At 45.5% G+C, this 16413-nt stretch overlaps 1 protein-coding gene across 3 annotated transcripts in view; it reads left to right on the plus strand.

The window, feature by feature from the left end:
• The window catches only part of LOC147440311 (alpha-mannosidase-like), a 65869-nt gene that overhangs the window by 30078 nt on the left and 19378 nt on the right, over positions 1–16413 (plus strand). For all 3 annotated transcript variants that reach the window (XM_086530089.1, XM_086530090.1, XM_086530088.1), the window contains exons 3-9: positions 14261–14344; positions 14439–14527; positions 14631–14805; positions 14935–15054; positions 15138–15221; positions 15303–15374; positions 15467–15580. In XM_086530089.1, coding sequence (XP_086386215.1) covers positions 14261–14344; positions 14439–14527; positions 14631–14805; positions 14935–15054; positions 15138–15221; positions 15303–15374; positions 15467–15580 — 738 coding nt within the window. The remainder of the gene's footprint in view (positions 1–14260; positions 14345–14438; positions 14528–14630; positions 14806–14934; positions 15055–15137; positions 15222–15302; positions 15375–15466; positions 15581–16413) is intronic.

Raw genomic sequence — 16413 nt, forward strand, 5'->3', positions numbered from 1 at the left:
CATTTTTTTTCCGCTGTTCTGCCAGAAAAAGAGAGAGAAAACGCTAGTTGATTTGTTGCCTTATTTATCAGATGGCTGCCCACTTATAAAGTGGGCGGCCGGCGTATTTTAAAAATAGTCTAAACCTGCCCAAAAACTCAATAAAACCTTATAAGTTAAAAACAATGCTTTCACAGCACTTCCCAGGCGTCCCTGGATGCAATCACATGCACAGTTGCAATGCAGACATAGACTTCCTCGCGAGAAAGCATCTGCTTTCCCGAAAAGCAATCCCGCTTTCTCAAAAAGCATCTGTTTTTCCTCAAAGTTTCCTCTGAACCCATCTTCATTCAAGTGCTTGCTTTTTCCTTGTGCACAATTCTAACACAGTTCGGAATTTCCTCCCTACTATGGATATTCCCTTTCCGATGTACCCGTCACCCACCTTGTGACGCATCAGGAATACCCATCACCTAGTCCTTTCCTACCGAACTTACGGTACAATCTCCTTCACGATGCTCTATGTCACCCATCCTATGACGCATCAGAGATGTCCGTTCCCGGATGGTCGGATACTTCTTTCCGATGCTCCCTGTCACCCATCCGATGTAACGCATCAGAAGTACCTGTTCCTGGTGGCCTTAGAGATATTTCCGTTCTCAGTGCTCCCGTCATTACTTTGAATGACGCACTAGGAATACTCTGTACTCGGATGTCTCCAGTGAGAAAAGCCCTCTCACTTAAAATTCCAATAATTCATTTAGAATTATTTTTCCTTGGTGTTCCAAGCGAGAAAACCCTCTCACTTATAAATCCAATAATTCATTTAGAATTATTTTTCTGTAAGATAAAGCCAATTTAGCAACACTCTCACAGCTTGCGCATATGAGAGAGGTAATGCTAGAGATTGTGGTGGCAAGGGAGAAGACGGCCTTTTACAGAGATGGTCGGGTGGTGATTGTAGAGCGGCACTCTACATGACGGTGTGAGACCTATGGGACCACACTAAAGATGGCTACTTGGAATTGTAATGGATCTATGAGGTTGGACGTTGGTGCCTTTGAGCACAGTTTCAAAGACAGGGACATTGTTTTCTTCTTAGAGACTCATCAGGCCCCTAGGCAGCTTATGCCACGTGGTGGGATACAAATGGGAGACAACCCACATGACAGTCGCAAGGGAGTAGAGGTTTTGGAGGAGTAGTAGTGCTATTTAGGGAGGAGTTACAGCCACTACTACATATTGTACGGAGAGATGATCATGCTAGATACATGTAGGTGAGGCTGAGAGCTGACACATGCCGATTTATATACATTGCCATATGTTACTTCCTCCCATTACGTCAGTATATGCTGCACCCGAAGGACAATTGCCTTTCTCTATACCAGATGATGATATATGGGAGTTTTCTAGGGATGGTAATATCATCCTCCTAGGGGACTTCAATGCCCGACGAGCAACTCCCAGACAGTCTGTCACCAGCGTGTGACTACTATCTATCCTTTTTGTTGATTTCTTTCTTATTATCTATTTACTTTCACTTTTTCGAAACACCCCTCGGGAAATTTAACTGCCCTGCATTGCATAGCTAGTGTGGAATTGTCCAGAGGGAGTCCAGGCCTGAGGGCAAGAGAGCACTAAGGTTGGACAAGGACTATGGTTAGCCAAGTGGGGTCATTGACTATCCAAAGTGGAATCCTTTGCTACAGAGGCTACATTTCAGTTCTGGATGTGGCCGCAGCGTACAAAGAGGGTCGGATGACCTAGAAAGATACAATGGCAGTATCTCCTAAAATTTAGGGACCTGCTATTTTGGGACCTGAAAATGTGTTGGCGTCATTACCTCCGGAATGACAAGGGGAACATTTTCTTACTCTGCCGTGAAGTCAACTGGGCAACCGGTTGGGAGATTTTTAGGCGGCAACCCCGAAACGGGAAAATGCTTGTAAATGTGCCAAGTGGCACATTCTGGTGCAGTTTCTAATGCAAGAGAGAGTTGGCGCTGAATTTGAAGAGAGGAGGGGCTGTTTTGCAGAAATTGTCACAGGTTAAGAGCTATGGAGTGCTTGCTTTCCCTCTTATGCACAGTGCGGTGCCAGGAGTGATGCCCTGCACGCTACGCATTGCCCTCTCTCTCCCCTTTGGCAGTATGTTATGCCCCACTAGTGGGCTCTTCATTTGACCAATGTAAAGTTGTGTGGGTTCATGCGCGATTGCCGAGGCAAGAGTCTCTTGCATAGGTACTGGATTAGCTAGCGGCTAATCCCCCCCGCAGGTACAGGTGAATTCGGAGAGGTTTCACGCCAGAAATCTCGTCCGATTCAAAGGGCAAGTAGCCCTACAGGTGCGGGAGCTCGAGGACTTGCTACGGATGCGACCGGCACGCGAAACGGAGCCCGAAACAGTAAATTACAGCCTGCTGTGTATTTTTGCAGGTTTAGGGTTTTGGCCCTAAACGGACCCTAACACCCCCAGGAGGTTCGGGGACGCAAGGGGACCGCTGTACAGGCGATCTGGCGCATTTTCAGGGCTGAAAACAGAGAATTCAGCGTGCTGCAGATTCTCGCCAGGTTTTGCAAAGTGCCCGTATGCGTCGGGAAAGTCATTCAACGCGTGGGAATACTGACTGTGAAGGGTTATAGTACAGTTATGTTGCCGAAATCAGGCCAGAACAGTAAAAAATCAGCCAAGGTTGTGCGAGGCAGCTTGGAAAGAACCACAACGTTTATTCCCTCTTTTAAACAGTAAAGAAATACCGAAAGGGGCGCCTAAGTTAGGGGCCAATCTGGTGTCGGTCTTCTCATACAGGTGCATTCTAGCATCTGTATCCCATTCCCCTCTCTTGTGTCACTATAGCGCAGGTATAATAGACGACTAATAATGGGTGAAAGCTAAATCAAGGTTTGAAGTAAAGTCTACCGCCCTTTTTGGATTGAACAGGCCGGTTTCATGGTTCCATTGTCGGAATTAAATCACTTTTTCCCATAGAAGTGAGCCTTGGTCAGTTTTGGGCTTGAAGACACAGGGGATCATAGACCAGACATAGGGAATTGCAATTATGGCTGACAGACCAGATGATGTGACTGAAGAGGTTTCCTCTTCACAGGGTCAACAGACACATGAAGTGGGTGAGTCCTCAAGACCACCACAGACGGATGATGATATATTCAGGACCCAATTGGCTACTGCTGTGGCTATGTTCACACAAGTAATGCAGAACCCGAGGTTTTTAGCCTTTCTGCAACCTCCTGTTCCGTCTCAGCAAGTTGGGTCACTTGGATCATATTCAAAAGCCTGTTAAGGCTCGAGCACAGGTGATTCATACTGCACAGTCAATGGAAACACCTGTACACTTGACGGAGAACATGCAATCTCCACAACCTATGCCTAAGATGCAAGAATAGGTGGCTGAGATGCCACTCTTTCAAGCTGTACCAGTTCAGCCCGCCACCTTTCAGCAGCCTATAGCTGGTTCTAATGGGCAGGGAAGCAACCTACAGGCTATGCAACAAGTCTTCCCACCACCTTCAGTACACCCTGGCTATTTTGGAGGTGGATCGGTATTCCAGAGCATGGCTGGTCATGCACCTGGAAATCAGTTTTATACGCCAGGAACAGTGTTCGGGGGTGCTCAAACGATGATGCCTAGCCCCATGTACAGTGTCATGGGTATGTAACCAGGGTTTCAAAGCACTCAGGGCCAATTTGGGATGCCACAGGCAAATTTTGGTATGGCTGGAATTACGAATCAGCAGCCAAATATGGCATTTCCAGGTCAACTTAATTGCGGTCAGGGAACACAAATGAACCCTAACAGTGTTCCCATGTTTCAATCACTTCCATATGACAATTTAACGCCGCTAGAGAGGCCAACTCCATACAAAGAAGGTGGCAAAGGTGGGTCTTTCACGACCTTTACAGGGGTTGATGACAGGAAGAAGGATCTCTCATTCCTCCAGCAGTTTGATAAAGCCTATGCAGGGGGAAACTTTACAGAGGCTTCAAAGGTCCGTAAGGCAGACACTTTCTTGACAGGGAATGCGGGACAATGGTGGACAACTTTATTGCTTCAAGGGCAAGCTCCGTCCACATGGATTTACTTCAAGCAGATTTTTGCAGCAGCATGGTTATCTGATGACTTTGAAGCAGATGTCATGACAGAATGGCACCAACTTAATGTTGCCACTTGCAGAAATCTGGATGATTACAATCGGAAGTTTTGGAAAGCTCTACTTCCAGTAACTTCCTATAGGTTTGTACCATTGACAGAACAGATTGAAAAATATTGTTGTGGCCTACCTAAAGGATTGAGAAAGTACTGTACGAAGACAAAAGTCACTACTTTGACGCAGCTCATCGAGGTAGCAAACACTGGCAATGGTTTGCTTAAGGGAGAAGATTGTGAATTTAACACTGGCGTCAAGGCAGGATCAGGCAAGAAAAATTCAGCTAGGAAGCACGTTCCCAATGAGGCTCCTAAAGGGACTCGGGAGTCAGCCAACGCAGGGAAAGATAAAGCTACGGTTGAATCAGAAAAGGGACCAGCAAAGAAATGGAAAAGACGTTTTCCTCGCAAGTCAGAAGAGCAAAAGAAGGTCCTGAGGACAGAGAACAAATGCTTTATATGTGAGAAGCCTGGCCACATTGCTTACAATTGTCCTACAAAGAAAAGAACAGCTGATTCTGATGACAAGGAAGACAAGAAAGGAAAGAAGCCCATGGCTGGTCTAGTGCCAGATATGGTGGGCGACAAGCCAAATTCAGATGCAAGTGAGCTTTGCAGAGCATGGGGAAAAGTTAGGGATCAAACAATGCTTATTTTCTTTGATCCAGGTGCCAAAGCCAACTTTATTTCCCCAGAATTGGCTTCAAAGTTGGGAATCAGACCTAAAGAGATGGGGTATACAGCAGAGGCAGGTTTGGCATGTCCTAGCCATACAGAGGCTGTGACACCCATCATTGGAAAATTGCGCCTACATATCCAGTCCTATGTAGATGCTGAAGAATTTTACATCATGCCACTGGACGGATGTGATGTGTTGTTAGGTATTCCTTCGTTGTTTCGTGTACAGGGAATCATGGATGCCTACAACAAAAAGATCACTGTACAGAGCAGGGGAAAGACTCACATTCTGGATGTAAAGCTTAAAGGGGAGTCTATTCCCACTGTATCAGCTTCTGCTATTACTTTTGTAATGAAAAAGCATCTTTCTGCGTACTTGGTTTTTGCACGTGAAGTGTCAGATTGTGATAAATCAAATTTATCTGTGTTAGATAAAGAAAGGTCAATGTTTTTACAACAGTATAGTGACTCTTTTTCCGATTCATTACCGTCTCAATTACTGCCAGAGAGACCCGAGGACCATGCGATAGATTTGGTGCCAGGCAGTAGCCCACCAAATAAGCCTCTGTACAGGGTTAGTGCGGCTCAGCAGAAAGAGATAATGGGCCAAGTACAGGAGCTGTTAGAAAAGGGGCTGATTCAGCCCAGTTCATCTCCATTCTGTTCTCCAGTGTTGTTGGTGCAGAAAAAGGATGGCTCATGGCGTATGTGCATCGACTACTGTGCACTGAACAAGAATACCATCAAGAATAGGTTCCCTATACCTAGAATTGATGATATTATGGACAAATGAGAAGGAGCAGCTATGTTTAGCAAGATAGATCTAAAGAGTGGGTACCATCAGATCCACATTAGATCAGAGGAGTGCACAAGACTGCTTTTAGAAGGACGTTTGGCCTTTACGAATTTTTAGTGATGCCCTTTGGTCTCACAAATGCTCCTGCTACGTTCAATAGGATGATGGACAGAATTTTCCGTCCACATCAGCAGTTTGTTTGTACATTCTTTGATGACATGATAGTCTACTCAAAGAATGAAGAGGAGCATAGGCATCACTTGGCCATTGTGTTCGAAGAGCTACGCAGTCATAGGTTGCTCATCAATGCAAAGAAAAGTGAATTTTTCCTGGAAGAGATCCACTTTCTGGGACACATTGTCTCAAAGGATGGTGTCAGAATGGATCCTGCAAAAGTTGAAGCGATCAAGTCATGGCCAAATTTGAAGACGGTGCATGATGTCCGAAGCTTTTTGGGACTATGCTCCTATTACAGAAGGTTTATCCTAAATTTCGCTGAGATTGCTTCACCTTTACATGCTCTTTAAAAGAAGGCAGTCACCTTTAGATGGACATAGAAAGAGATTTCAGCTTTTAATCTCTTAAAGGAAAAGATGACTTCAGATCCAGTCATTGTGTTGCCAGATCTTAGGAAGTCATTTGTGGTCCAGTGTGATGCGTGCGGTAGTAGCATTGGTGCAGTGCTAATGCAAGATGGCAAGGTAGTAGCCTATGAGAGCAGAATTTTGCAAGGGCCAGAGATAACCATGCAGGTCTATGAGAAAGAGTTACTGGCTGTGATTCATGCGCTCTTAAGTTGGAAACACTACCTGCTAGGTGCAGATTTCGTTGTCCAAACGGACCATCAGACCTTGCGATACTTCTTGACACAGACAAAGTTATCTGAGAAGCTAATGCGATGGGCAAATATCTTGTCCATGTTCCATTTTCAGATTGTGCATGTGGAAGGTAAGAAGAACGTTGTGGCTGATGCCTTGTCTAGGAAGCCACAAATTTCAGCTGTGTCAATTCCTTATCATCATGAACTTGATGATATGAGAGAACAATATGAAAATGATGAAGGTTTTGCAAGGGTCTTCGAGCAACTAATGCAAGGACAACGTCATGAACACTATCTTCGCAAAGATGGGTTCATGATGATGCATGGCAGATTGTGTGTCACAAAGCCATTGCGACGCAAAGTTATGGAAGAGAGTCATGTCCCACCGTATGCAGGGCATCGTGGTATCGATGCTACAGTTAAAGCGGTTGAGACATTCTTCTATTGGCCTACATTGAGAAGAGATGTGGATGCCTTTGTGCGAGAATGCCTAATTTGCCAGAAGGTCAAGTTTAACAGGCAAAAGGCACCAGGGTTATTGCAACCACTACCTATTCCAGATAAACCATGGGAAAGTATTGCTATGGATTTTATCTTCGATCTTCCGAGAACGCAGACAGGAAACGATGGTATTTTGACCATTATTTGCAGATTCAGCAAACAGGCTCATTTTATTCCTGTCAGGAAGAAGATAAAGCCAAATCAGATGGCACGCTTATTTATGAGCAATATTTTCAAGTATCATGGCATGCCACAGTCGATTGTTAGCGAGCGTGATCCACGCATGACAAGTTTGTTCTGGAGAGGTTTGTTTGAGAATATGGGCACCACGCTCAAATTCTCTTCGTCATTTCATCCTCAAACAGATGGGCAGTCAGAAGAGGCAAATTCTACTGTCCTAGATCTGCTGAAGTGCTATGTGTCAGAGCATAAAGGAAAGTGGGAGCAGTATTTGCCATTGGTGGAGTATGCATACAATAATACAGTGCATTCATCAACTGGCAAGGCACCCTTTGAGATAGTTGAAGGTGGCAAGAAAGTTCCTCCCATACTGCATACAAAGGACAAGATATTCGAAGCAGACAAGTATGTTCAGGACATGGATGAAATGTACAAGAAGGTCAAAGTGGCCTTAGAAAAGACTCAGGCAAAGCAAAAGAAAGCAGCTGATCGTCACCGTCGTGAAGTGGTATATTCACGTGGTGATTGGGTGCTTTTACGCTTTGAAAAGGCAAGGTTAAAGAAGATGAAGGGCAAGGAAAGACTGTTTCCAAAGCTCAGCATGCGTTACTATGGGCCTTTTCAAGTGTGCGACATAATCAGTGATGTTGCATATAGGCTGAAATTGCCTGACAGTTGGAAGATTCACAATGCGTCATGTGAGTCTTCTCAGACCCTATGTGGGTGATGTGCCAGAAGATATGCCAGCTGAAGATCAGCCAGAAGTCGAGGAACTTGACGAGATCTTGGTCCCGGAACAAATTTTGGCACATAAGGAAAGAAAAGTGAAAGGCAAGGTTGCTAGGCGTTACTTGGTAAAGTTCATAAACTATCCACCAATGGATGCAAAGTGGATGGAAGAAGGTGAACTTGCAGAGTCACCAACTGTGTTATCACTTTACCTTGAAGCCTTCGATTTGCAACCTACCTTGACCCCTTGAGTTTCAAAGCTACATGGATTGTCAGTGTGACAATGGCTTCTGGAACAAATCATGTACATGGTATTTAAAGTGAGCTCAAATGAAATACCTGTTACATGAATGTTAGAGCTGTACAGATTGTCAGTTTGGCAATTGCTCTTATGGAATGTCCAAAAGTTTGGTTAGTCCTATAGAAGTGAGTATTTCTTGTCAGTTTGTCAAGTATACAATAGTTGCTTCTATTAAAGAGTACATGTGTAACTGCATTCTTAAACTGTCGGTTTGGGTATGCTCGAAAGTGTTACGGGATCCAACGTGTACTATAAGACAGCGGCAAAATGTGCAGCTACCATTTTGTCATTGGAAAGTTCGTGACTCAAAGCAATGGCAGAGTGCGAAGCTACCACTATGTCATTGGGACAGGGTTCACACGCAGGCAATACATGAGTCGACGAGGTGTTGAATACACCAGGGTTGACAATGAGCATGTATGTGTCGTATATGTGTCGACAGGTGTTGAATACATCAGTGTTGACTATAAGCATGTACGACATAGATGCAAACGAGGACGTTTGAGATTTCAAGAGGGGGGTATGCCACCAGTGTGTGACTACTATCTATCCTTTTTGTTGATTTCTTTCTTATTATCTATTTACTTTCACTTTTTGGAAACACCCCTCGGGAAATCTAGCTGCCCTGCATTGCATAGCTAGTGTGGAATTGTCCAGAGGGAGTCCAGGCCTGAGGGCAAGAGAGCACTAAGGTTGGGCAAGGACTATGGTTAGCCAAGTGGAGTCATTGACTAGCCAAAGTGAAATCCTTTGCTACAGAGGCTACATTTCAGTTCTGGATGTGGCCGCAGCGTACAAAGAGGGTCGGATGACCTAGAAAGATACAATGGCAGCATCTCCTAAAATTTAGGGAACTGCTATTTTGGGACCTAAAAATGTGTTGGCGTCATTACCTCCGGAACGACAAGGGGAACATTTTCTTACTCTGCCGTGAAGTCAACTGGGCAGCCGGTTGGGAGATTTTTAGGCGGCAACCCCGAAACGGGAAAATGCTTGTAAATGTGCCAAGTGGCACATTCTGGTGCAGTTTCTAATGCAAGAGAGAGTTGGCGCTGAATTTGAAGAGAGGAGGGGCTGTTTTGCAGAAATTGTCACAGGTTAAGAGCTATGGAGTGCTTGCTTTCCCTCTTATGCACAGTGCGGTGCCAGGAGTGATGCCCTGCACGCTACGCATTGCCCTCTCTCTCCCCTTTGGCAGTATGTTATGCCCCACTAGTGGGCTCTTCATTTGACCAATGTACAGTTGTGTGGGTTCATGCGTGATTGCCGAGGCAAGAGCCTCTTGCACAGGTACTGGATTAGCTAGCGGCTAATCCCCCCGCAGGTAAGGTGAATTCGGAGAGGTTTCATGCCAGAAATCTCGTCCGATTCAAAGGGCAAGTAGCCCTACAGGTGCGGGAGCTCGAGGACTTGCTACGGATGCGACCGGCACGCGAAACGGAGCCCGAAACAGTAAATTACAGCTTGCTGTGTATTTTTGCAGGTTTAGGGTTTTGGCCCTAAACGGACCCTAATACCCCCAGGAGGTTCGGGGACGCAAGGGGACCGCTGTACAGGCGATCTGGCGCATTTTCAGGGCTGAAAACAGAGAATTCAGCGTGCTGCAGATTCTCGCCAGGTTTTGCAAAGTGTCCGTATGCGTCGGGAAAGTCATTCAATGCGTGGGAATACTAACTGTGAAGGGTTATAGTACAGTTATGTTGCCGAAATCAGGCCAGAACAGTAAAAAATCAGCCAAGGTTGTGCGGGGCAGCTTGGAAAGAACCACAACGTTTATTCCCTCTTTTAAACAGTAAAGAAATACCGAAAGGGGTGCCTAAGTTAGGGGCCAATCTGGTGTCGGTCTTCTCATAAAGGTGCATTCTAGCATCTGTATCCCATTCCCCTCTCTTGTGTCACTATAGCGCAGGTATAATAGACGACTAATAATGGGTGAAAGCTAAATCAAGGTTTGAAGTAAAGTCTACCGCCCTTTTTGGATTGAACAGGCCGGTTTCACAGTCTTCTATGACACTTCATACGAGATGCTTAGAAAGTGGATGTGGGCGACTTGGGGCTTGACAGATGCTAATACCTCACGGAGATGATGACCGCACATGGGGTAGCCATACTTAATGCCTTACAACGGTTTCTTGGAGCAGCCGGTTTCACATGCTTCCCACACAAACATGGGGCCAGTACAGTGGACTATGTTATGGCACTACCGAGCTTTATTCCTTGTATTCAGGATTTCATAGTGGGAGCCAGACCAGTGGGCGTAGCAGTGGATCATGCTCTTTCGACATTGTTCGTTTCATTTCAGTACAGTACAGCCGAGACATCAGAAGGCAGGTCACATACCCGTTATACATTTACACTAGAGATTGACTCGGTTTATACAGAGGAGATCTATAGCCGTCTATGCATAGCTAGTCCTGGCCTCTCAGTGGAGGAGTGCACCACTTTACTGACTGAGACACTGCATGGTGCAGCATCAGAGGCATACCCACACACTCAGCTGGGTCGGAGGCAACATTCTAGGAGCATGCCCCAGAATAGTCGGTATGATGAGGAGTGCAGAGAGATGAGAGCCCAGCTCTTGAGAGATCTTCTTTTAGAAGTCATCACATATAGATAGTCTCGGATTGCTTCTCGACGCCTTGTGTGACGGAAGAAACGAGCTTACATGGCCCAGATGGAGCGAGACTGTTGAGTAGAGACTCAAGAGAGGCATGGCGATTCTTTCATGAGCACTCCCCTCCCTCAGTGATTACTTATCCTGTTGTGTGGGGCCAGTATGTGACATCGTTATATACAGTTCTCGGACAGGACCCCCTTCCAGATCTTACAGAGCCATGCCCACCTACCGGCACCTTCTTTACCACTGAGATGGTAAAGAGAGCCATTGACAGGATAAGCACCAACAGGGCATATGATCATGATGGTCTAGTAGCATAGCACTTTATACATGCTAGAGATATGCTGGTGGAGGTTCTTGCAGTGCTGTTCAATTGTGCCATGTGTGAGGGGTTACCAGAGACTTGGAGGTTGTCTACTATTGTGCCTATCTTCAAGACAGGTGATCCTACAGAGCTTGGGAATTACCGCACTATTATGGTTAGGCACACATTGGCACGGTTGTATGCATCCATTCTTGAGCAGTAGTTGAGTAATTGGGGAGAGGGTTAGGGTGTAAGGGCAAAGGGCCAGGCAGGTTTTAGGAGGGGTTTCTCTACTCTTGATCATATTCTGACACTCAGAGCCATCATTGAGGAGTGCAGATCACACGGGAGACGGATTTATTGTAGCTTTGTGGATTTCCGCAAAGCATTTGACATTGTACCGAGAGCTCAATTGATGCGCAGACTGCAGGAGACGGAGGTGCCCATAGTGCTGATTTGGGGGATTATGGCTCTATACAGATCGGTGATGGGGCATGTACGCACCTCAGAGGGGATATCTGATTTAGTTCACTCCACCATTGGGGTGAAACAGGGTTGCCCATTGTCTCCTCTATTTGGTATGTATGTTGATGAGGTGTCTGATTACATTGACAGATAGGGTGATAAGAGGTGGCCAGCTGGCAGGGACGTGGATCCCGTTGCTATATGCTGATGATATTGTGTTGATCTTTGACTCACCAGAGGGTATGTGGCAACAGTTGGATGCATTACACAATTTTGCAGAGGATAGTGGATTGTTTGTAAACCTTGGTAAAACCAAGGTTATGGTGTTTAACACCACACCACAGTGGATCAGGAGATCAACACTGACTTTCACATATGGTCAGGAGATTGTAGAGTATACAGATGCATACACTTACCTTGGGGTTGTCTTCAGTGAGCCGAGGTTTCTTTGGGGAGAGCAGCAGAGACTAGACTGACTAGAGCTTATGCGGCCTTGGGAGGCTTGGAGAGGATGTGTTCGCAGGTTCAGTTCCAGGAACCTCGGACAAAGTTATGGCTCTTTGATACTTTAGTGGCCTCAGCTATGTTGTATGGGGTGCAGATATGGGGACCTTCTGTAGGCGAGGATGGTTGGAGGCGTATGGAGAGGCCCTTGGTATCTATGATCTCTCGAATTATCAAAGCCAAGGCCTTTGTACCCCACGCTATCATTCGAGCAAAGCTAGCTCCTCCTCCTATGGAGATTGAGGCGCTTACCAAATCAGTCTCCTTTGTGCACAGCTTGTGGGAAACTACTAGAGACAGATATGCTAGATTGGCCCTTGAGTCTTCCAGACAGTTAGCTCTTCATGGGGACACTTCATGTGGTATGCATAGATGACATCATGGTTTCAGATGCATGGCTTTACCATGGACAGGCTGCCCCCTTTCCAGTACTCTCTTCAAACACCCTCGATGTCTCTTACACTGGTGGAGATTACTAGACTCATTCGTCAGGACCTGATCCAGGTGGATACCAGGAGGACATGGATAGAGCCGCCACGGGAGTTGGGCACGAAGATGGCTTTTTATAGAGAGCATCTTCTCCACCTCATAGGAGATGGGTTTGTGATTCGACCCAGCTACATGGATACACATGTCTCATGGTTTGCGGTGTACCATTGGTCATATACGCACATCCTCACATCAACTGGGGATTGAGACTGGTAGATTAAGAGGGATAATACCAGCAGACAGCAGGATATGCTGCTTATGCCAGCTAGAGCCAGAGACAGAGCTACATTACATATGTCATTGCACAGTGTACTATGAGATTCGGGGCCGTTTCCACTGCTTATTCAGAGAGGGTTTCGGTCCTTTCTAAAGGGTCACGAGTTATGAGGATCAGAGATGTCTTGGGCTATATCTACTTGAGTTACATAGATATAGAGACATTTTACTGGGGAGAGCTAGAGAGAGACAGTCCCAGAGACAGATTACAGATTTCTTTTCACTAGATATGGGACAGCCAGAGGAGCAGCCATCATTGCAGAGCTCGCCTCACACTCACTCGACCACTACTGGCACCCATCAACCGAGCACAGGAGCTACGGAGATCCAGACGGCCACGATTGAGGAGAGGGGCTACACAACATCGACGGAGACTACAACAGAGGATTCTAGCCGTACTCTCTCGACATCTAGAGTGCAGATGAGGATGGATTCTAGTAGTAGTAGTATTTTTGTTCTAGTTGATATTGTGCCAATTCTTTCTATCTTTTGTGGTGCGTATGCCCTATCAACTACCTCATTTGTGCTAATTTTTTCGATTTCATGCTTCTTTTAGTGCTAGGCTTCATTATGACTGAGTCTGCCCTTGATCTCCGGAGTCATGACAGAAACTCAGTACGCTGAACTTTGTGTTGATGTATGCTCATGTGTGTGTGCGTGTGGTGTGTGTTGTGTTGGGGAGCATATGTTAGTACCTAGTTCTACACCCACTACTGGGCACTGACGACGTTAGTGGGGATGTCGTGGTATTTAGTCAATACTATGCATGATGGAGCTGATGGTTATATCGTCTTGTGGGTGACTACCATGGGTCTATACCTTGCACTTTCCTTCAAGGGTGAATCTGGGCTTATCCTGGATTCATCTAGGTATATATATATAGTCTTTTTGTGCCAGACATGGTATCAGATTCACTATTTTGTAACAGATTGGTCTCATAGGTCATTTTGGCCTTTTGAAGACGTTAATATAACATTTCATTTCTCCTCTCTCATGCTTCTGCACTCGTGCACTTTCACAAAGCTCACCTTGGAAGTTACACGTAAACCCTAAAGTTTAAACTGGCTCACCTTGCACTGTGGAGCTTGGAGTGCGTAGGCAGTGGCAGTGTGGCCTCGCAAGGAAGATGCACCGAGCTCGAGGCGTGCCGGCACCCAGGCACGTGAGCTACAGAAGGGGAGGGACCACCTTGGTACTCCCTTGGTGCCCACTGGGTAGTATGCAACCTTGCGACAGTTGGCAGGGGGCGCGAGTGGCAAAACTGGCATTTGCCCAAAAATATTACACTCGGCCAAAACCTGCCAGCTGGGCGTACGGAAAGAGGTTCTGTACATGATCTGTACCTGCACCCATACGTGAGTACGGGTATGCTTGCATATGTGGACCAAAAATACTGTGAGCTGAAGGCTAGAAAATAAATGTTTTGTTTGAACAATGTCTTCTTCCAATGCTGCAGGTGGCTGCCGTTCAATACATCCTAGACTCAGTTATTTCTGCTCTGCAAGCAGATCCCAACCGCAAGTTTATATATGTTGAGCAGGTAGACACATGCAAATTTCGAGAATCTTAGTGTTCCAACAGCCAGTGTGGTTTACAAAGAATATAGCTGCCTATCTGTGTCCCTTTTATTGCAGGCTTTCTTCCAGAGGTGGTGGAGACAACAAACATCAACAACGAAAAAGGCTGTGCGGAAGCTTGTAGACAGAGGACAGCTAGAATTCATGTAGCTATATACAATGATAACATCTATCTTCCTTACTTTATTAATTTTGCTCTGGGCTGATTTTGATAAAAGTTTTCATTGCTATTCCTTTTGATTTGAACAGAAATGGCGGTTGGTGTATGCATGATGAAGCAAGTACACATTATATTGATATGATAGATCAAACCACCCTTGGTCATAGGTACATTAAAGAGCAGTTTGGCAAAGTGCCTCGAATTGGTTGGCAAATTGATCCTTTTGGACATTCAGCTGTTCAGGCATATCTATTAGGGGCAGAGGTGTGTCTTGTGTTTCTGCAGCCACTAGAGTTTCATCAGTCCATCTCCTGTCTTTTGTTGATGTTTTAAGATACTGTTTGGATCATACAAGAGACTTTTTGTTGTAACTGGAGTTTTATTTTCTACCAGGTAGGGTTTGATGCTGTATTTTTTGCGAGGGCAGATTATCAGGATGTTTTACAACGCAGGAAAGATCGAACAATGGAAGCCATCTGGCGGGGCTCAAAGTCTCTTGGGTCATCTGCCCAGGTGAATCAAGTGGGCTGTGTCTTTTCTTCTGCTACACTTGCACAGCTTAATAGTTTCATCTATAAGGACTCGAGATTATGCAGATATTTGCTGGCATTTTAGCGAACCACTATGAGCCTCCGGATGGATTTAGTTTCGACATTGGCTCAAGCAATCCTCCAGTTCAGGTGGAGATACACTCACAACAACCATTGGATACTTTCAAGACTAAGTGCACCATCTCATTAATTGCTTTTGGTTGGAAACAGGATGACTCGGAACTTTTTGATTACAACCTTGAAGAAAGAGTCAATCTTTTTGTCCAGCGCGCACAAGAGCAGGTTGTAGATAATCTCTTTTCCTGTTAAAATCAAGCTATATATTTGTTTGCTTGTTAGTGGGGCTGTCAGTAAACCAAGTGGTGTTTTTTCAGGCCAAGGAGTTTCGAACCAACCATTTGATGTGGACAATGGGAGATGATTTTGCATATGAGTATGCACACACATGGTTTAAGCAGTTGGATAAGCTTGTGCACTATGTTAATAAGGTGATATTGCTTTTCTTTTCCAGGAAATTAGATTTGTTACATATAGTAAAGGTTAGGGTCTCAACATTGCGTAGTATAGTAGACTGGGAGCTGCCCAAGAGGGACTCAGATACAGCCCCCTTGCCTGCCCCTGCTGAGTCCACTGCCCAATTTCTACTTCACAAGAGGAGAGCGAGTTGACAGGCCCCAATACAAAGTAGACAACAATCTAATGGTTTCCTGGCTAGATAACTACAATCATGAGGTTGACAAGCAAGTTTGCATGCTACTTTGATTACTTGTGAGGTTCTTGGCACCCATTACAGTTGGGAAGAAGATTCGGGACCTGTTACAGGTTCGATTTCTCTCGTAGGGGGGACAAGATCATTAACGCCCAGATCATGGCAGAGGTTAACCACTTACAGGCTACCTTGGTTATTTGCAAGGTTAAGGGGGAGATTCAGGACCTGCTCCAAGTTTATCTTTTCACGGAGGCTGGCATGATCATTGATGTGTAGATCATTGGCAGAGTTTATTATTATAATAGATTGAGTTTGAGGCCCAGTCAGGCGGTGATTCGGGGACCTGTTGCAAGCTGGCCTTCTCACGGATGATAGGTGCTGATGGCTTTGAACCTGCAGTTGATTCCACTGTTGAGGAGGCAGGCTTTCTGATTTGGTCTGCTTCCTCGGCCTGCAAGCAATGAGAGTATCTACCCCTGCTCTCTCGACTTGTTGATCTTATTTCTATATTGAGTTTCCACAGACTATTGCTTTAGTGGCTGCTACAAAGGCTGAAATCTCATTGCTTCAGTTCTTATTCACGACCCTCATTCACTCCGAAAGGAGATTCTT

Source organism: Adiantum capillus-veneris, chromosome 15 (genome assembly GCF_014529385.1).
Source record: "Adiantum capillus-veneris isolate H3 chromosome 15, ASM1452938v2, whole genome shotgun sequence".
Taxonomy (NCBI): Eukaryota; Viridiplantae; Streptophyta; class Polypodiopsida; order Polypodiales; family Pteridaceae; genus Adiantum; species Adiantum capillus-veneris.